Source organism: Triturus cristatus, chromosome 4_2, assembly GCF_964204655.1.
Source record: "Triturus cristatus chromosome 4_2, aTriCri1.1, whole genome shotgun sequence".
Lineage (NCBI taxonomy): Eukaryota > Metazoa > Chordata > Amphibia > Caudata > Salamandridae > Triturus > Triturus cristatus.
Window position 1 is genome coordinate 322,543,679 of NC_140586.1, and position 21,569 is coordinate 322,565,247.

General features: G+C 41.7%; 1 protein-coding gene across 5 annotated transcripts in view; it reads right to left on the reverse strand.

Annotated features, from left to right (window-relative positions):
- PRG4 (proteoglycan 4) overlaps positions 1–21,569 on the reverse strand; it is a 331,309-nt gene that overhangs the window by 182,743 nt on the left and 126,997 nt on the right. For all 5 annotated transcript variants that reach the window (XM_085601683.1, XM_085601686.1, XM_085601685.1 and 2 more), the window contains exons 9-10: positions 11,078–11,203; positions 10,735–10,851 (exon numbers count right to left, since the gene is read on the reverse strand). In XM_085601683.1, the coding sequence (XP_085457809.1) occupies positions 10,735–10,851; positions 11,078–11,203 (243 nt within the window). The remainder of the gene's footprint in view (positions 1–10,734; positions 10,852–11,077; positions 11,204–21,569) is intronic.

Sequence of the window (21,569 nt, forward strand, 5' to 3'; positions counted from 1 at the left end):
CTCTTTCAAGAATGAGAATCGTTCATCGTTCATTAAATATACAGTGGGCACGATTCACAAAGGTCAAGTTCGACCATAAGTTTAACTTTACTACTTTTCAGTATTCACAAAGGTAAGTCATTACTAGTAAAGTTAGAATTTTGGTCTAAGTTTACCTTTGTGAATACCGAAAAGTAGTAAAGTTAGACTTTTGGTCTAAGTTTACCTTTGTGAATACTGAAAAGTTGTAAACTTACACAAAAGTGTAAGTTTACCTTTGTGAATTGGGCCCAGTGTGCCTTCAGCCGTGGCCTCAACACCCCAAATGCTAACAGCACACACACATCCCTCAGAGACAAGTAGTCACATACTACCAAAAGTTCTCTCAGACTCACACTGCCAGAAGCTCTCTCGGACCCTTCGTAGAGTACCAGTCGCCCACTACCAGAAGCATTTTCCACCCCTCGAATTTGAGCCTTCTCAGACTTCTCAACCTGGAACTACTGGCAGTACCCTTAAAGCCCTCCCACACTGGGAGTCACACACTGCCTGCAGCATTCTCACACTGCTCACAGGCTAGCAGTCACGTGATCGGAAGCCCTCTCACACCCTTTAAAGACTAGCAGTCACACTCTACTGACACCACTCTAGCAGCCCTCAAAGACTGCAGTCCCTGCTGATTCTGGAACTGCCTCTTCATTGGCAGAGAGTTCGTGTATGTGGTATTGTGCATGGGAAAGTGAGTGGTTGTAACAATATTTCAAAATGAGATGCAAGAATGAGCGATTGAGTGCAAGGAGAGCATGTAGCCTTACGGCTAGAGCCATCGACCTCGGAGCTGCGGAACCGGGTTCGAGTCTCGGCAATGACGCTCAACATCCTGTGATCCTGGGCAAATCACTTAATCTCACTGTACCTAACAAAAATTAATGTGTCTTTCTGTAACGAAACTGGTGCTCATGTAAAGCGCTCTGATACCCGATGTCTCAGGTCTAGTTTGCGCTATATAAAACGCTACAAAAAAAAAAAACTACAAAAAAAAAATCAAAACAAGGAAGATAACTTCAAAGTAAAAGCTGGAAGAGGATGAATCAATTCCAATATGTCCAAGCAAAATTGATGACAGACGTGGAGACCGGTTATCCCATGCATGGTCACTCTGTCAACTTTCAGAAGGTACACATGGCAAAATAAGGCTCTGGGCTTCCCCCAGTGGTATTGCTAAATAGAAGCAAAAGGTTGAAAATTAATTTTCTTCTATGTATGAAGAGGTCTTGAGAGAGGAAAACGCATTGTCACTGCGGTGCCGAAAATCCTCACACAACTGCACAGCTCCTGAGTTGCTACTATTTTAATGATGATGAGTTTGGACTACTTTTTTTACATGATACATGTGTCAAAATCCACGTTTTTTAGAGGTTGCTAGTGCCTGATGTACATAAAGGTACTTCTCAGAAGGAGTTGAAAGATTCTAAACTATTCTCAGGTACTTTTCTTTGAGTCTAAACCACTAGTATTCTGATAACTGATTGCAGACAAAACAAAAAATGTTATCCACCATTGAATCAACAATGGCCTGGTATTAACAGCCACTGCCCAAACACAGTTGTTTTTAAAAATAAATGTATTTATAAAGTTTTGTATAGCGCGAACATGACCCTAGTGGGTCTCAGAGCGCTTTACAGGAAGGGAGGGTAGGGTATAATTAAAATAACTTACATGTTCACATCTATAATGAAGTAAAGTGCCTCGCTAATACAGAAATTACTATGCTTGTTATCAGAGGTAGTCAGCGAAGAAAAGGTCTAGCATCATAACAAGAGTCACTGCTATGGTTACAATCGATAAAATACAGAAGTGATAGCTTAGGGTAAGAACTTGTTTATCAGAAAAGATTTTGCTTCTTTTTTGAAGGAAGCGGTAGATGCGATTAGGCGAACGTCCAGTGGTAGAGAGTTCCATATCTTGGGAGCGGCACCCGAGAAAGCTCTGTATCCTGTTTTTTTTGTATGGAAACATTGTGGTTTCAGTAGCAGAGAGTTTGCACTATGCGATGATTAGCAACCCCCTGAGTTTTGTATTTTTTTAGCAAAATATCTGGGGGTATTGGAATGTGGGCTTTATGCATCATGCATGCTATCTTTGGTTGAATTCTTGCCTCATAAGGTAGCCAGTTCAGGGATTTTAGAGCCGGAGAAATGTGCTTGTTTCTTTTTGTTACGGAAACAAGTCTGGCAGCCCTTGGAGGGGCCAATTTGTATCTAGGTAGGCCGCATAGTGTGGCACTACCGTACTCCAGTCTGGGCAACACAAGAGCTTGAACTGTATGCTTGAGTTCCTCCCGAGGGAGGTAAGGTTTAAGCTTCTGTAGAATGCTCATCTAATAATTCACTCCGTTGGTGACTGTGCTGATGTGATCCTGAATATTCAGGTGTTTGCCTAATGTAATTCCCAAGGATCTAGCAGAGTCAATGATGTGAGGAAAACAGTTTAGTGCTGTAAAATGTTTCATCCAGAGATCGAGTTTGGGAATCTTGGGCTCGATTCACAGAACTAACTTAAGACAAAATCCTAAACTTACTACCATTTTGGTATTCACAGAATGTACTTACTCATTTCGGTATTCACAGAAGGCACTTACTCATTTTGGTATTCACAGAAGTTAGGAGTCCTAACTTTAGGACTCCTAAATGCTTTCTGTAAATACCGAAAGCCTTAAAATTAGGATTTTTCTCAGTTTAGAAGTAGTATAGTTAGGACTCCTAACTTTAGGACTCCTAAATGCCTTCTGTGAATACCGTAAGTCTTAAAATTAGGATTTTTCTCAATTTAGTAGTAGTAAAGTTAGGACTCCTAACTTTAGGACTCCTAAATGCCTTCTGTGAATACCAAAAGTCTTAAAATTAGGGTTGTTCTCAGTTTAGTAGTAGTATAGTTAGGACTCCTAACTTTAGGACTCCTAAATGCCTGCTGTGAATACCGAAAGTCTTAAAATTAGGATTTTTCTCAATTTAGTAGTAGTAAAGTTAGGACTCCTAACTTTAGGACTCCTAAATGCCTTCTGTGAATACCGAAAGTCTTAAAATTAGGATTTTTCTCAGTTTAGTAGTAGTATAGTTAGGACTCCTAACTTTAGGACTCCTAAATGCCTTCTGTGACTACCGAAAGTCTTAAAATTAAGATTTTTCTCAATTTAGTAGTAGTAAAGTTAGGACTCCTAACTTTAGGACTCCTAAATGCCTTCTGTGAATACCGAAAGCCTTAAAATTAGGATTTTTCTCAGTTTAGTAGTAGTAAAGTTAGGAGTCCTAACTTTAGGACTCCTAAACTGAGAAAAATCCTAATTTTAAGACTTTCGGTATTCACAGAAGGCATTTCGAAGTCCTAAAGTTAGGACTCCTAACTTCTGTGAATACCGAAGTGAGTAAGTTTCTTCTGTGAATGCCAAAATGAGTAAGTGCCTTCTGTGAATACGAAAATGGTAGTAAGTTTAGGATTTTGTCTTAAGTTAGTTCTGTGAATCGGGCCCATTGTTTGGAGGTGAGATGAGTAGGAATTCCGTTTTGGCGGCGTTGAGCTTGAGGTGAGTGTTGGTGAGCCAAAGATGCGTGTTTCGTAGAATAGAGTTGAGGGATATGATGTCATCTAGGGAGGAGGTTTTGAGATATAATTGCATACATGTGATAATGAATGTTAGCAGATTTTAAGGAGTCTACTAGCGGTTCCATGAATAGATTGAAGAGAATTGGTGAGAGGGTGGATCCCTGCGGAACACCCAGAGTGACCGCAGAAGGCTTAGAAAAGGGATTAGTTCATCTTGACTGTTTGGGATCTGTTGTGGAGGAATGAAGTAAACCTTTGCAATACGACCCCTGATAAGCCCATCCTTCGTTCAAGTAGGGCCAGTAGACTATCTTGTTTAACAGTGTCAAAGGCAGAAGATAAATCAAGTAGTATCAGAAGGCATGATTAGTTTAGATCCAGCTTTTTTAGTATGTCATCCACCACATGCATGAGTGCTGATTCAGTGCTGTGACCATTACCAAAGCCTGATTGGTGTTGATCAAGGAGTTGGAAATTGACTATGTGGTTACAGAGTTGGATCTGGACACATTTTTCCGGTAGTTTCGCCAGGGTTGGGATGTGTAAGATAGGTCGGTAGTTGTTGAGCTCTGAGCAATCTGCATTAGGTATTTTTAAAGTGGGGATTACCTGTCCTGCTTTTAGACTGTCAGGGATGGTGCCTTGACGTAGCGAGGCATTTACAATCTTAGCCAATAAGGGGAGAATAATGGCTTTGATCTCTTTGAAGATAGTCGGAGGTAGAGGGTCAATGAAGTGATTAGATGGTTTATGGATGATAGGATGTTGTAGATATCATTATCATTGATTGATGTGAAAGTGTGCCAGGAGGCGTTATTTTTGAGTACTTATCCTTCTGTTGTATGTGTTCCTCACCGATCTTAAGCATTTTCGGAGCTCAAAGGAGGGAGAAGATCTCCAAGCTCTTTCTGCTTATCTGAGATTGCGTTTTTCAGAGCTCAAGTTGTCATTGAACCAGGGTTTGGAGAGTTTAGTCGATAATTTCTTTTGTTGAAGGGGGGTGAATGAATCAAGGACTTTCAATATGGAGGTATTGTAGAATTCAGTGAAGTCATGGGCATCATCCATGAAGGTCTGAGGAGTCAAGGTGTTGTTACAGTGGTTGAAAAAATCATTGGAGTTTATGTCCCGAAGATTTATTTTCCATTGTTGTGTTTTCTTTGGTTGCGCTCTTTAAATTGATGAGGAGGGTGGTGCAGTAATGGTCAGTCCAGTCACAGGGGCTAATGGACTACAACATGATGTTGTCCATCTTTGAGATGATAAGATTCAAAGTCTCACCCTTGTTATGAGTTGGACTGTCACAGTATTGGGTCAACTCATTGTCTGATATAAAAGACTTCAGGCTATTTACTGCCTGGACATTCAAGTCGTTTCAGTGGAGGTAAAAGTCTCCAGGGAAAATCTGGGATACTTGAGAGTTATTGTTGCTTGTGATGACCTCCATGATTTGTTCGATGAAGGGCAAATTATCACCAGGTGGGTGGTAGAAGGCGTCCAGTTTACAACTAGGTTTATTATTGCTAGTGATGTTGATGCACAGATATTCACATGCAGGCAATTCGATTGATTCTGCCTGAGAAACTGAGAGGGTGTTGCAGTAGATGCAGGCTATTCCCACACCAGATTTCTTTGGTCTATCCAGACCAATGATCCTGTGACTAGGGGGGACAAGATGGTCTATAATAGGGTGAGATGATCTGTTTAACCAAGGTTCCATGAGGATAGCAATATCAAATTAATGTGTGAGGATGAGGTCATAAATATCGGCCGCATGTTTATTTGCCGATCTGCAATTGAGGAGCATACATTTCAGTTGGCTATTGGTGCGAGGTGAGTCTTCCTGTGAAATGTTAACACTCTTGAGGTTATCCTTGTTTACCGCACCTGTTTGTAGCAAGGTTCTCTGAAGGGGTTAGCCTGGATAGTTTGGATTTGATTCAGGCCAGCCTTATTGGTACCTTTCTTGGAGAGTTTTTGAGGAGGAGGTTGTGGATATCATTGTATTCAATCTCCTCGGTCGGGAAGAGGCTTTGGGGAAGGGTATTGTTTTCGAACCAGGATTGGGAGTGTGGGGACATTGCTCGATAGGGTATCTGTTTGAGGGTTGGTCCGAGTCATCAAGGCTCTATTGGTTATATGATTAAGACTTAGCTCCAAGGTGATGGATGTGAGTCTCTGTAGAGCTTCCTTGAGATGGAGCAAGCTATAAGAGATCTCATTAAATCACAACTCCCAATAGGTATGTTTACATGTAGTTATTAGTTGAGAGGCGTGATCCAAGTGGGGATGGAGGCCACATGAGGGTTCAAGATGAGGAGAGTGGCCATATGAGAGGCCCAGCTGAGGAGAGAGGCTATTGATAGGCGCAAGGGGTACTCGTGGGTCAGGGTGGTTTTGATGAGGGCCTGGCTGAGTATTACTTGATGCTGGGGGATGGGGAGCAGTAGGGCCGAATAAGGGGTGGTCAAGGGACCTGGGGGGACTTATGTGAGATAGATGAGGGGATACAGGTTTGGATAAATGTTTTTTGTGGTAGAGAGGGGGGCTTTGGGGGTACCAGAGGGTGCCTCGCTGGGGGGCGAGGGGAAACAAAGAGAGAAGGAAAGGTTCTGGTGATGGGGGAGTCTATGTTTGCCCTAGTAGTGGCGTGGTAGCTGATGCAATAATTCACCCAGTCGTGGGTTGATTCTCTGGCTCTGTCGGAGATGAGAGCTCTAGAATGGGTATAATATCAGAGAAGGTGGATCAGTAATCCCTGACGACTGGAGGTGAGCTGCGTGAGGTTGGAGTAGATATGGGAGTTGTAGGGGAAGAGATTGCTTCGTTTAGGTCGCTAGGGTAGTTTTGGGAGGAAAGGTGGATCTTATTGTCTACTATCTTCTTGAGGATAGGAAAGATCTTGGCCACTACTGTCAGTTTTTTGTTCGAGGATTGTATTAGAATGTTCCCATTGTTGTATATAGATGTGGTAACATCCGCCCAGCAGAAGGGCGAGGGAGGGATAGATAGTCTAAGTCCATGGGGTGTTTTTCTGGTGTAGGAAATTCGTAGCATGAAGTGCAATATATTCCTCCACTGAGCTCGCCATTTTGTGTAAAAAATGAGGTCATTGGTTATAGTTCCCTTGCTAGAGCAGAAATATGGGTCTGACATAAGTGTTTCAGGGTAAGTTTTGAGTAATTGGTGTTTAAGTCTTTTTGCTGCATTTTTGGAGAGAATAGGGGGGTATCTTATAGTCAAGGCATTGAGGCCCATGGGTTCCAATTTTGTGTCCATTGTTTTACGAATGTGAGTACAACCACGTGGAGTGTAGGACCAAGGCGAGGGCTTCTACCGCGTCTCTAAACCCGTAGGGTGGAGAAAGCTAAAAACAGTTGTAATGGCTAGGTACTTATGATTCTCAGTAGTCAGTAATGAGACTTTTGGAGAGTAATGCACCCTTCTAAATGGAAGTCCCCGTAGAGGTGCCAGAATCAGAGCTGAAGGGATTCCAAAGATGTTGATAATGAAAATTGGAATTACCTTAATGCTTTGTTTTTCTGAGGTTAGTTTACTCATTCACAGTTAAATGTATGCCTGAGAGCCAGCCTCAGCTAAAAATGTTCTCTGTTGAGCGCTCTAACACCCTAACTAGTGAAGTCACAGCATATTAAAAAAAACGTACATGAATAAATACATAAATTGCGGCAGAGGCATGTTAGTTCTAATTCAAGATTGGGGCTGTTACTCATTTAAATATATATTAAAAGGTATCTGGAGTTCCATATTGTAGTTTAAAGGTAAACAGTGCTGGACTTCAAAATTGGTCTGTATTTAAAATATACATATAATCCTATTTCTTGTTGTATTCCTTTTGCTTTTAAAAGACTGACAGGGGGAGGCTGGTGCATCTTACAGCTTCCCATGTGCCGAGTTTACCTCCTCCACTGCCTTGTTGGTGGAGTAGCTGCTACATCTAAAGTCATCTGCCTACGGTTGATGAGCTGGCAAAGGCATTGACATTCATGAATGATGCAAAGACACTGGGACAAATTGCCCTCCCAGCCGAGGCAGGTAAGTGCTGGTCTCCAGTCATGATACTGCATTTGTGAACTATTGCTGAAAATTCGGTACACATAGGGATCCTCCCAGAAGATCTCTGCGTGGCAACCATTGCTGTTGTGCCAAAACCAAGTCATCTACTATATAGGTGTGGCTCTTACTGCTGAATCTCCCACGTCAAAAAAGTCTTCACTAAAGACCTTTATGGTCACCTTGTGAAGGTAGTTCCATCACTGATCTATCCAGAACAAAACATCTTTATGATGTTGAGAGCAACAGGGCACAAACTGAGATGGCTACGTCTTTCATTGGCATTGACCACTGACCTAACAGGTAATTCCGGCATTATATTGGATGGAGCTGGGGTACTGCTTCTAGGCATATGTCACAATCCTGTAAATAAACCCAGTGTTACATGTGTGTGTCAATGGAGTAATATCTGCTATTTTTACCAATGAATGCTTCAGGGGTATGCATGCCATTGACCTGCTGGTGACTAGGATCAGGAAGAACGGTTTGGTCCTGAGCCTAGACTGCAACAATAGCAGGATAATGTTGCCTCCGTTTACACAGATCACCTGTTGTTAAATGCTTGGTTTCCACAGGGTATAGGGAATAGGCTCTTGGAGATCCTTGGAAAGTTTAGAGAGTCCTCGGGCTTGGTGGTAAATTGGGATAAATCCTTAATCTTCCTGCTCCAGGGTAGGAAACTAGCATTGGATTAGCAACCCTGATTGAAGGAAGCTAGAAACAACTTTAAATACATAGGTATATATCTCACCAGGGATCCACAGCTGGTTGATAAACTCAAATTTGGTATCCCTACTGGACTCCCTACTTGAATATGTCCTCCATTACAACTAACTACATATCTCCCTTGTGGATAGTGTCCTTGTCCATAAGGTTGTTCTTCTGTGCCAATTACCCCTTTGAAATCCTGCCAATGTTTTTCCAGAAAGGTTGCAAATACTTCAGAGCTTTCCACTGGGGAAATAAGCTGCCTAGAGTGGCATACGTTAAATATGATCTGCCGTGGTACAAAGGAGGTCTCTCCATGGATCATATACATGTTATAATTAAGAGCTCAAGTGTCAGTGCTACATAATGCCATTTCCTTTAAATAAAAGGAGTTGCATATAAAAGATATTTTTTACATTATCTAAATGTGATCACACATGGTGGTCTGCTGACCTAAGCAGGCCACCATGCCAGTGATGGCATCAAATCTGGATGAATATATCAAACAATTGGTTTGCCGGGGAAACTTGGAAAAACGAGGAGCAAGACAGATAAGCCAAAATGTAATGAATATGATAGATAAATAAGTAATTACAGCAGTTGTTTGACAAAAATTATGTACATAAAATACACAATCCAATACAGTGATGAAGTGACGGCGCAGTGAAAAATTTGTAAAATTCAGATGCAAACAAGAATCACATAATGCTAAGGATAATAGGATGGACATAAACAACAATAAATGTGAAAGTCAATAAAAAAACAGAAGGTATTCAAAACAAAAGAAATATCTCCAATAGTTAATGCTAATGAATAGGTCGATGTTTCAGCCCTTAAGGTTAAATTGGCTAGGGGCATCATCAGGACAGAGTGTCAAAAGACATTTAGGAAAAAGCAACCTAAAGAGTTCAGCTAAATAGCACAAAATAATGGAGAAGCAGTACATCAAGGCCGGAATCGACCTGAAACCAAGGGGAAAGGAATCGCAAGAAAGGAAACCATCCAAGGCAGAAGTGACGCATTAAGTGGAGTTAAGTCATCCAATTCCGAAAATACAATTAAGAAAAGATGAACAGCAGCGGCTGGGAGGGACAAACACTCTTCACACCAAAAGCATCAGAAAGGACACCGCGTATCTGAGCTTAAATCAACTCAAATTAAATTGCATCCCCTCTGCTTCACAGAAGAAGGCAAGAAGAAATTGCCCTGGTTTTTAGGGGTTTTTGGCTGACCACGGTTAGTGTCATGGCCCAGTCATACTGAGTTCCAATTTTTGACCTCATGAATAGTGGTGAGGTAAGTTGGATTGTAACCCACTGCTGTACGGAAATTTGTGTACTGAACTATTAGTACATTGGTTAGTTCCCAAATTTCTTTTATGTTCAGAAAAAGTTTGTGCGCAATGTGAAATGACTTTTTGCTAATGAAAATTTTGTGCATTAGTCCCAAAATGATTTGCCTAACATCTTCCAATTTAGTCAAGTGCGGCGGTGGTACCTTAACTAAGGTCAGCAGACTCCCCAAGCGATTAACTTCAAAATTAGACTATTGTAATAGTCTTCATCTCAATATGCAACAACTACATTTGAACAAACTCCAAACCATGCAGAATGAGGCTGCACGAATGTTGCTAGGCATCCCAAAACATTAGTTGGTCTCCATATTCCTTTGTAAGCTTCATTGGTGCCCAGTCAGACAGAGAATTAAGTTTAAAGCCTTATGTGAAGCCTCTAAAGTACTGAATGATTCTGGCCCAGCTTTCCTGAACAGAGTTTCATCTGCTACGAACCACCTAGAAATGTATGCTCAGCGGGAGAAAAAAGACGCAGGCTTCCCAATTTCAAACATTCTTCAAAAGCTTTGGGTTATCTACTTCTAAAATCTGGATTTCACAAATTTTACATATCAAAGCCATTCCCAGCCTCATTACCTTCAGGAAAACATTGATATTGTGGCAGTTCACCTACTATTAGGTCACCTCTTTCAGTTAAGCAGAGCTAGCGCCAAGACACCCACGGGTATTTGTGCTCTCTATAAGTATTTATAACATAGCATAACATAACTCTTAAAGATTATTTTTATTTGGTATAACCTCTTCAAAATTTTCTAGACCAGGGGGTTCAAATGGTGTTCCAAGATCATGGGGTCCATAGCATGTTTTAATGATATCTACATAAGATACAATTGCATATAACCATTTACAATGTTAATGACTTACTTAGTGGTTACCTCAAGAATGTGGCTTGGGTTGGGTCATATTGGGTCAATAATGTTCCCCCTGTTTTAGATATATGTGTTTCTATAGTTCTACAAAACTCAACGTTCAGATCTATTAATTTGTTTTCAATACTTTTATATCCACTGTCATACCTATAGGTTCTTCCTCTGTGTTTGTCACATGACTGGGTTTCTTCTTTGGTGACTTAGACAATTGTTTCTTGGGTTTTTTATCACCTTTGGTAGGAGATGAGGGGTCCTCTGGATCTTCTGTATTTAAGAAAAATGCATAGTATAAGCTTCCACCATGCATAAAACATTGCTGCATCACTAGAGGATCAAACGTATTTATGTCTACACAGAGCTCAAGTCAGAAGCACATCTACTGCAAGAGTAAACCACAAGTGCTTCCAAACAAGCATGGCCTTTCCCAACTCTAACCACTCTCAGTGCCAAATCCAATATGTGCCAAAAAGGCTTTGATGGGCACAGATACCTGATGGTTGTTCCCCTGTATTTGAGACACGCACAGGTTTCTTCTTTGGTGAGGTAGTCAATTGTTTATCGGGAGTTTTCCCTCTTTTCCTTCTATTGGTAGTAGATGAGGGGTCGACTGGATCTTCTAGATTGAAGAAACATATTTATGTATAAGTACCAACTTCACACACAATACTAATTATCATATCTAAAAGCACATCTTTTAGTACACAACTATATGTGATGCATTACATGGTTTGCTTGCTCAAAGCTGAGATATGGTGCTAGGCTATTACCGATTCGCTAAATGGGTTAGCGAGTCGGTATTAGGAAGGGGCGGGTTAATTGCAACTCACAATGATATGTAAGAATGTTTTGCAACCCGAATGCGGTCGTGAAACATTCGCAGTTTACCGCCTACTTCAAGCTGGTGGAACCCATTCGTTCTCAAATAGGATAGGGTTTCAAAGGGACACCTTGCCCTTTGTGAATGCATGCAAAAACATTTAAGGGCAGGCAGTGGTCCCATGGACCACTGCCTACTCTTAAAAAAGGAAACTGAAATATTTCATTTTTCTGGTTGGAACGCATCCCCTTTTCCTTTAAGTAAAACGGACCGCATTTGATAAAAAGAGTTGCTTTATTAAAAATCAGACATGGTGGTCTGCTGTCCCCAGCAGGCCACCAGCCCAGTGTTTTAGCAATTCCCAATGTGTTGCAAATTGCGATCTACCTCATGAATATTAATGAGGTAGGACAATTGCGATCCCATTAGGAATCGCCTAATAGGCCAAAGACACATTAGTACATAGGGAATTGCAAACAGTGTAAAACACACTGTTGTACATAGCTGTTTGCAATTTCCTAACAGCGAATCGCTAAAATTCGTTATTAGGAAATCACAAACGAAAATTTTAGTACATGTGGTCCATGGTTCCAAATTTCACATGTTATTAGTGGATTACATTTTAAAGAGCACCAAAAAACTCAAAATGTTTCTAGATCCTAATATGTCAATTTACTTATAACTACTTTTCTTTACAGTGGTTAACGTGTTTTCGTTAAAGTTTCTTTACTGTATGAACGAGTCATATGTATCAAAGGAATGGGCAGAAAAAGTGGTTGCAAACTGCACACTGAATTTTTGCGACCAGTCTTTAATTATGCAATGTGACCTGAAAACGAATAGGTCGCATTGCAAAATGTCCCATTGTAGGAGGTCAGAGAACGTCCTGCCTAATTTGTATTATTAGGCTGCTTAGTATTTTACAGCTCCCTGAGATTGGCTTCAAACACAGGCATGGTTATCTGTAGGGAACCACAGACCAACATCCATGTGTTTGAATTCCCCAGCCAATGCTCCTTAAAGGAATCAGTGCTGCTTTAAAAAAAAAAAAACAATTGGGAAACATTAGGGGAGCAGGCAGTGTTTCCCTGGAATGCTGCCTAGTCCCCCTTAGGCTGCGGATGCGATTTACTTTCTCCTTTGCAAATCAATTACTGCCTCCTTTGCGGTGATGGTGACTGATGTATGGTTTGCAACCACGGCTGATGTCGCAAACCAGTCATACCTATCAATGTGACTTTCAATTATGAGGGGACACCTCTTTGAAGCCCTGCAGTGATATTAATGATATATTGACCATTGGCTCCATTTTGCATAATTTACTCCATTTTGTGTGCTGACTCTATCTTGTGTAACAGACTCCATTTTCTGTGCTCTCACGTAGCTGCAAAGGGGGGAAGGGATGTTTTCGCTCTTCACTTGTTTTCGCTCCTCCCTATCAGAGTGAACTGGAACATGTTTTGTGGGATGATTGCTTGGTACCTTTCAGGGAATGTGTGGAATGTACAGCTCTGTCTCGGAGTCAAAATACAGGGGCTGGCCAGCTTCTGTTTTGACTTTGACACAGACTAGTACGGTCAGCTCGGTTTTTCGTAACAGAAGAAAGGGGGCGAAGTTTCTAGAACCTTCTTCTCACGTTGAGTAAAGGTATTAAAGGCAAGGAGTCTTCATGGGCAGCTAGGAGCTCACTTGTGGGACAGACGTGTTGTCACAAGAAAACGGAAATTTGGAGAGTCCCAATAAAACTCCTTCCTGGGCTGTCGAAGGGCTCCTCCAGCTTGAGTTGGCAAGGATGTTGCATGATCGATCGGTGAGGTGTTACTTACTTTGTGTATGTAATTTCTAAGTTAATTTGCTCTTTGCTACATGTATATATATGCTACATGTTATTCTGGTTTTGTGCTTAAGTTACTTGATATTTGGGAGTCTGCATCAACCGATATATTTTGTCTTCCTTTCCAAAATATTGAATTAATAAACATGTGTGTGTTACTTTAAATGCACCTGAATTTGTTTCCTTGCCCCGCCTTAAGAAAGTGCAGGGTCTTGTTTTATCGCCTCATCTTTTGGGAGTGATGTTTTACGTTTGTTTTAAAGGTACAGCAGTACATTTGCCTCCTCTCGGGAGTGCAGGGCTTTGGAGTGTCCTAATGTGTCAAATTAAAAGCACAACAAGCCCCTTTCTAACTGCAATTCAGAATGGATCATAAAACTCATTTTGTGATCCAGAAAGGCTTTTCCAACTCACCAAAATGGGTGTAGTAACTACCAAAAGTCTTTTTACAGTTACAAACCTGTACATTTTGCGAACTGTTGACTTTGTGGCTGTGAATGGGCTTTGTACATCGGCTCATCATCCAATGGAGGTTCAGTACCAAATAGAAACAATGCTTAAACGTATCCATCTTTTTCTTTACATTCTTCAGTGACTCCCCAGTTCAAAAATATGTCCCATAAGGATTATTTGATATAATGTCTCTAGTTTGCTAAGAGGCCCAGGACTACTTTGAGTGACAACTTTAGACTTCTAGATATCCCCCAATTTCACTACACTGGGTTCTACTCTTTATCTTATTGAGCAGAATCATAGATCAATTACATATAAAAAACATACCATAAAAAATTATGCAAAATACCAATTGATATTACGAGAACATGTATAAATAGACAAATCGTCACATAGTTTAGGACAATCGATCCATTAAAAACAGTAATGATGAGATGTATTGTAAGAATCAATAAAGTGACAATTTAGGGCTCTTTCTCCCAACTTGCTTTGTTCATACAATGCTGTAAAATGTTGTACAGTACAGCTATACTAGCAGTCATCAATAAAGTGTCATTGGGCCATACTAAACCCCCACCACTTTTACAAATACTTCATCTCTTCAACAATTACCATTAAGTGGATATTATAGTCATACTAATGGCAATAAGTACAAAAAGCAAGCTGCTCAGGTCATCTAGATCCTTCAAGCCCATGTTGCGAGCAAAAAGCATCCTTACTCATTAGGGTGTAGTTTTAAATCAATGACAAAAGGCCAAATAACACACCTTACATATGTCATGCATAGTACAAGAATTGAGAATCCCTCATATCTATAGCTAGCCCTCATGGAACCATCAGTGGTGCTGTTGCTGAGTTGGGGCTCAACTATTCTAGAGTATCAATAAACTGCCAAGTGGCATTAAATCTTTTTAAACCCCCCACCCATTTTGCTTATGCCTCCTCAAATATTTTTATCCTAAGCATTTAATTAAACAACTCTTGTTATAGTGGAACCCCAGATAATCTCCAGGTCTATAAAATTAATGGGCGAGCAGTTAAAGAGACAATCTATATAAACACCTGTCCCTACTTTGAAATACTGGAGCCCAGATTCTTACTAACAAACCCAAAAAGTGCCACACCTGCCTCCGGGACTGTATGAATCTGGAGGCAAAGACTAAGAGTAGCAAAGACCTTTCACCAAAACAGTTCCAGCCTCTGGCACGTAAAAATAATACGTAGCCAACCTCCCATCCCCTGTTGCTGACAGTGAAAGCAATGATCTTCCACCACCGGATACATTCTGTTGAGGGTTGCAGGAGTGTAATAAGCCATCCAGCGAGATAGGAAGGACATCCTCTTTAATATTTGCTGCTCTTAGAGCCTTATGACCTAACATCGAAACAGACTGCCAATCCTCCTCCGAAAAAGTGCATTGTGTGGACAGGCTGACTTTTTCCCAAAAACATTCCACATAATGCCTTCTCCCCTGCTCACGTAGTAATCTATACCAAATTTCCAATTTGCTTGAGTTTTGACATCAAAAGTGATTGGATGACTGGGTAGGGATTTAAACTGGATTCCCGACAGTGATTTTTCAAAAAAAGGGTAATCTGCTGGAACCCCAAAAAGAACAACTTGCAGCGATCGCCACACCAAGCCTGCATTCTTGTCAAGTAATACACTTACCCGTCAATAAGAAGATGCCCAATTCTTTAAAGCCATTAGGATTCCAGAATCTTAGCTGACTTTGTGATATTATCAAGCCGACGTATTTACACTTCTGTTATGTAAGATACTCAAAGCCTACTGGTATGCGTTTAGATAGGTAAAGCGATTGAAGTCGGGCACTACTTTCTTGTGTCACCTTGTATCTTGTTTTCTTAGGGAGTTTGGCTTCTTTAATAAAAACAGGCACCTAAGATTTAGCTTCCTAGATTATTTTGCCTGCTCTTCTACGCACTGCCTACTATTACAGCTGGTTCCAGCGCTCATTCCTTGGAAATACTAGTGCTTGTACTCCAATGGGACGTGGTGACTCCAGAGTGAAACAACTTACCTTCGAACCAGCTAGCACCCCATGCTGCCAACGGTCGCCCACTCATTCCATTAGTGACTCGGAGCATACAATGGCTGACCCTCTGTCAGATGGCATGGCCACAATTATGGCTGAACTTTGAGCCAGCTTTAATTCTATAGACTCCAGAACGCTGTTTTGATGCCATGTCCGGGTGGCTCGACCATCATAATGTGAGGCTTTATGATGCGGAGCGCAGAATTTTTGAGATCGAGGTCGGCAATGCTGACACAATGATGCACGTAGAGCAATTGGAGCGCATCCTCAAGTCTACTGCAGCCAAGAATGAAGACTTGGAGGTGAGATCTTGTCGTAACAATATTCGTATAGATGGCATATTGGAATCCACTAAAACACAGATATCTTTGGGGAACACCTCTTACTGGAGCTTTTTGACAGGAAGCCCTTTTACTGGTACTTTTGTGTTCGAAAGAGCGCATTGCACACTCGGTCCCCGGCCAGTTCTGGGAGCACTACCACAACTGATTATTTCCAGTCTCCTCAATTTTAGAGACCGGGACACTGATCTCCGAATGGCTCAGGACAAGCATTCACAGTAATACCAGGGCTCTCAAATGATTCTATATTTCTACTACACCCCTTTGGTCCAAGAGTTACATTGCAAATTTACAGACTTTAAACACACCCTCCAAAAGATGTGACTAAAATACAGGATGCTCTATCCTGCACACCTCTGGGTGGAACTTGATGGCGTGCATCATATCTTCAAAACACCCCTGCAGATGCTTAAGGATTCTGCAAGAAGCACCCTACTGGTGACTCTCCACCTAGCACTAGTCCGGGTGCTGTGGCTGCTGCAGACCTGGCGCCCGCCTCCCCCGAAATACATTCATTGTATATTACTCTATACATTTCGATACTCTGTGAATATAGTTAGCTGTAGCTTGTTATATGTTATGTGATGCCTCTGCAGGCCCAGGCCGATTGTTTATACAGTGAATTGTATTGTGCTATGTTATTTCTTCTTCTATTACTCAATTGCTCAATGACTTTTGACAATTTTCAATTATTGCTCTTTCTGGGATTTGCTCATCCAGGTGTTGTCAACCCCCTGTGGTGTATACCACTAGGTTTATGTTTTTGTTCTCTTTTTGGGCTATTTGGGTTATCCAGCCTTCGTTTCGGTTGGAGTGGGAGGGGGTCTGTTTTTTGTCAGTTTGAATTATCTTGTTTTGAAGCGTTGCTATTGCTGTAGTACACATTGAGTCTACCCTTATCGGTTTTATTCATGTTTAATTCTGTTTTAGAACATTATGCCCTCAGCCACTAGTAGAAACACGGTATGATAGTTCGCTTGCATGACGTGAAATATTAGCAGTTTGAACAACCCCCGAAAAGGGAAACCAGTCCTCACTTATTTACACCACCATGGAGTTCAGGTGGCCTTCCTCAAAGAGACAAATTTGGCTCCTGGATAAGACAGTAGGTTTGCATCCTCCTGGGGCACGCATTGCTATTCCTCTCACTATAGTTTCTATTTGCGAGGGGTATGTATCTTGATTCATAGTGGTGTCCCCTTCCAGTTGACGCAGACTACCTTGGATCCCGCTGGTCGATACTTATTTGTGATGGGGCAGTTGGCGGGTGAAACAGTGTTACTAGTCAACGTATATTTACTAAACACCAACTCCCCTGAATTCTTTGCTGATTTATCTTCCCAAATCGGCCAGTATCAGACCGATTATATTGGGAGGCGATCAGAACCTTACTCAGCAACCAGAACTTTATTCCACTGGCTCTTCATCTATTTTTAAACCCCCCTCTTTACAGACCTTCTTGATATATTTCATTTGACGGATTCATGGTGTCATAAATTTCCAAAGCAAGTTTATACTTTTACTCTGCCCTGCATAATGTGTGGGCATGCATTTATCATTGCTTTATGACTCAAGGCGCTCTCCTATGGTTACACACTATTGTGCACTTCTCCCCCACGTTGTTGGATCATGCTCCTGTGCTACTCATGTTGCACATACTCATACCTTTCTTTCACTCTGAAGTTCGAGAGGCCATTATTTATTTATTTTCCATTAATGTTGGTTTTGTTGAGAATCCCTCTAATCTATGGGAGGCCTTTAAGGTCTTTGTGAGAGGAGTATGTATCTCGAAGCAAGCAGGGGTGCTTTGTGCTATCTTGAGCAACCTAACTAAGATAGAGGACAATCTCTGGGCGTTAGACTCTCCCAATGGAGGAGTATCACAAGCCCATCGGATCCACGATAGATCCAAATTAATGCATGAGTTCCAGGACCTTGCCCAATGCGAAGTAGCCTTCCAGGGAAAATACACAAGGGCGTGCCCGTATGGTGAGGGTGAGCGCCCCGGCCAAACACTGGCTTGCTTGCTTCGTCCCCCACACCAGGCCACACATGTCACCCATCTGCGGCGACTGGATGGCACTGACGTTACAAATGATGCCTCCATTCTGGCAGATTTTACCGATTTCTACAAGGCACTGGGAACGTCTTGCCCTGGCGCCAGTGAAGTGGCTCTATCCAACTGTCCGTCTGAAATTGCCATTTTGTGGCACAAGGCCAGCCAATAGAAATTCCTTGCCATCCCCATTACATGTGAGGAAGTCTCACAGGCCATAGAAGACCAGAACTACAGCCCCCAGGTCCAATGGGCTCAATGGGTCATTTTACAAAGCTTATAAACCGCTACCGGTCCCACATTTATTAAATATGTATGCTGAATCTCTTAAATGTTGCTCTCTCCCCCCTATGCTAGGAGAGTCTCTCATTACACTCTTACTTAAGCTAAACTAGCTTCCTTTTCACTGCTCCTTGTACCGCCCAGTAACCCTTAAAAAGTTCAGCACTAAAATACTGGAGAAAGTTTTAGCTAACTGCCTTTCTCTACTGATGGATCATATAATTTCCTCCATGCAATCTGGCTTTATACCACACCGTTCCACCTCAATAAATCTTCGTACTTTATTCTCAGTGATCAACAAACTCTCTCCCACTGTCCCCTCTGTAGTAGCGCTGTTAGATGCTGAAAGGCATTCAATTCTCTCAAATGGTCCTTCCTCCATGCCACACTGACAAAACTGGGCATGTCTAATGGCTTTCGTAAATTATTTGTCTACTTTAACAAAACCCGAATTTAGGAGGTTGAGAATTTGCGAGGCCTAAGGGTTTTCTTTGGAGAGGGGCACTGGAGGCAGAGGAAGGAGGCTGAGTGCTTCTTTGGTGCAGCAACAGGGCACCCTGTAAAGCTTGGAACAGGGAGAGGGATATTGTGGGCGATTCCCCTCTCGCAGTAATCAGTCGGTCTGCAGGGCACGTGGGGTATCAGTGAGTGGGTCTGGGGCTGAGGGGGTTTGCGGGTAGAGGGGTGCACGCATAGCAAAAGTGAGGAGAATCATTATTAATCACAAATTTCCAGCTACATGGTATACAGGAATGTCACTAATAAAAAAAGGCTATCTATGTAATGGGTACTAAAGCAAAATATATTTCCAGCATTGCCAATGGTATGTCAAACAAACGGAGGTATGAGGGACTGATTAGATGGTTGACCTCTTTCTCTCCAGAAGTATTATTTTTACAGGAGACCCATTTGAAAAACAACTGCCCGGAACCGTTTATTTCAAAGTATTATTAAAAAGTTTATTTTGATACAGCAGGTCTGGCAGTGAGGGGAGTGGCAGTTTTTCTATCCAGAGGGCTGGATTGGCTGGTCCTCCATGTGATTAGAGATCACCAGGGAAGGTGGGTTTGGTTGATAGCTAGTATGAATGGTAATTCTCTACACCTGGTCAACTATTATGCCCCAGTTTTTGATGGACCTGTTTCATTAAGACAGATTTAAAATATTACTATGGGAGCAGTTGGTCCGATAATTTTAGGGGGTGATATTAACTTTATCCAGGACCTGACATGAGATACATCTGTACCCGATCTTGTGGAAACAATCTGATAGGTATTCCCACCTTTTGAGATCTCTTTCCAGGCAACATTGCTCTGTGAGGTCCATGTTTCCCCAGTACATTGTGAGGTGGATAATCTCTTACATCCTTTCTCTTTTTTTTAATTGAATTTGCATTTTGTGTTTGTTTCCATTATTTGTTAATTGAACATTTTTTATTGTGCTTATTCTATTTGCCATTGGTTAATATTTTTATTGGTGATTTTCAGAGCTTGCCTCAGGGTGAGGAATGAGCTTTAGAAAAAAAATAGTCGGCCCGATTCACAAAAGTAATCTGAGACAAAATCCTAACTTTACGGCTTTCGGTATTCACAAAAGTCATTTAGGAGTAGTAAAATTAGGATTCCTAACTTTACTACCCCTAAATGCCCTTTGTGAATACCGAAAGTCGTAAAGTTAGGATTTTGTCTCAGTTTAGGAGTAGTAAAATGGGGAATCCTAACTTTACTACTCCTAAATGCCTTTTGTGAATACCGAAAGTCGTAAAGTATTGCTCCAATTTAGGAAAGATTTGTAGATACACCTTTTTAGATAACACTATACTTCTTCTCTCAGAAGCCTCAGCTATCACTTCTTGATTGCATGCTTGCTTTTGACCTTGTGCAGCATTCTGCTGACTTTTGGCTATGGGTGCACTATATAAATACCGGTTACACACATAAATACAGTTTTACCAGTTCACTCTTTATTAGAGTGGATAGTTGACCAGCTGGACTTCAGTAGCTACCATAACTTGTGAAGTTATGTTGTTGATTTTGATGCCTTTTTCTAACTGCAAACTCCTCAATTTCCACAACTGGCAGAGCTACTCCAGCACACTGACATCAGTTCCTTTATTTTCACACCCTTTGGCATGATCCACAGCTCTGTTGGTTTTCTGACAACTTCAAACTATGAAAGCTGTACTGCAGCAGAATTCAAGCTGTGTCACGACTGCAGGAAACAGATGTTAATGACAGTCCTGCACGACATGTGCCTCTGGTACTTGAGCACAAAGTTTTGTGCCCTCCTACACCTGAAGGCAATGAGGTAATGGAAGACAAGTCTTTACACTGCAGAGCATAAGAAGAAGTCATATTTGAAACAAAGGTCTTGCTCCTGCTCCAAGTCACAGGGGCCTTTCTCTATCTTGGTCGGGTTGTTGGCCCTACGCAAAAGTAGCATTTCTGCTCCAAGTCTGTTCGTAAGTCAATGTAAAAAATGCACCATATGCATAAGAAAGCCAAGCAGGACTCAACCCGTCCTGCAACTTAAAGCCTGATGAAAAGTCACAAACACCCAGCATTTTCTTACTTTGAGTATGTCCTGCATTTGGTTCTGTTGCACCCCAAATATCACAGGCAATTTTCTATCGTAAAACAGATAGCCGCTTTCAAGAAGGCAATGCTACCAATTTTCCAGTTGGCCTTCTGCCTGTGGGCATGTCATTGACACTCAATGATACCTCAATACTCATTGCCAGGCCCTCACAGAAGCTGGTCCAGACTTATTCTGACCCTAGGGTCCATGGCAGTTCCTTCTGTGCCGCTGCCCATGCAGACCCCATCAGTACTGGATCCAATCGCTTTTCTGTCCGAGCTGTGTTATGTAATTACTAAGGGAACTAGTGATTATGCAGTCAAAGCATTTGCCTTGTCCTCCCCCTCAATTACAGTTCTATCAGAGGAAATTGACCTTCTTACACTCTGACTCTGATGTGGTCTAAGTGTACACACTACCCTTCACAACACTGATGATGACAAGGAGGTAAACTATCTGCTCCCTCCTCATTAAAGTGATGGAGCGATGTATTTAGACAAGCAAAATGCTAGTGGGCTAGATACCTCACCAGAGACAGAGCTGGACTTACCACCTGGTCCACATAT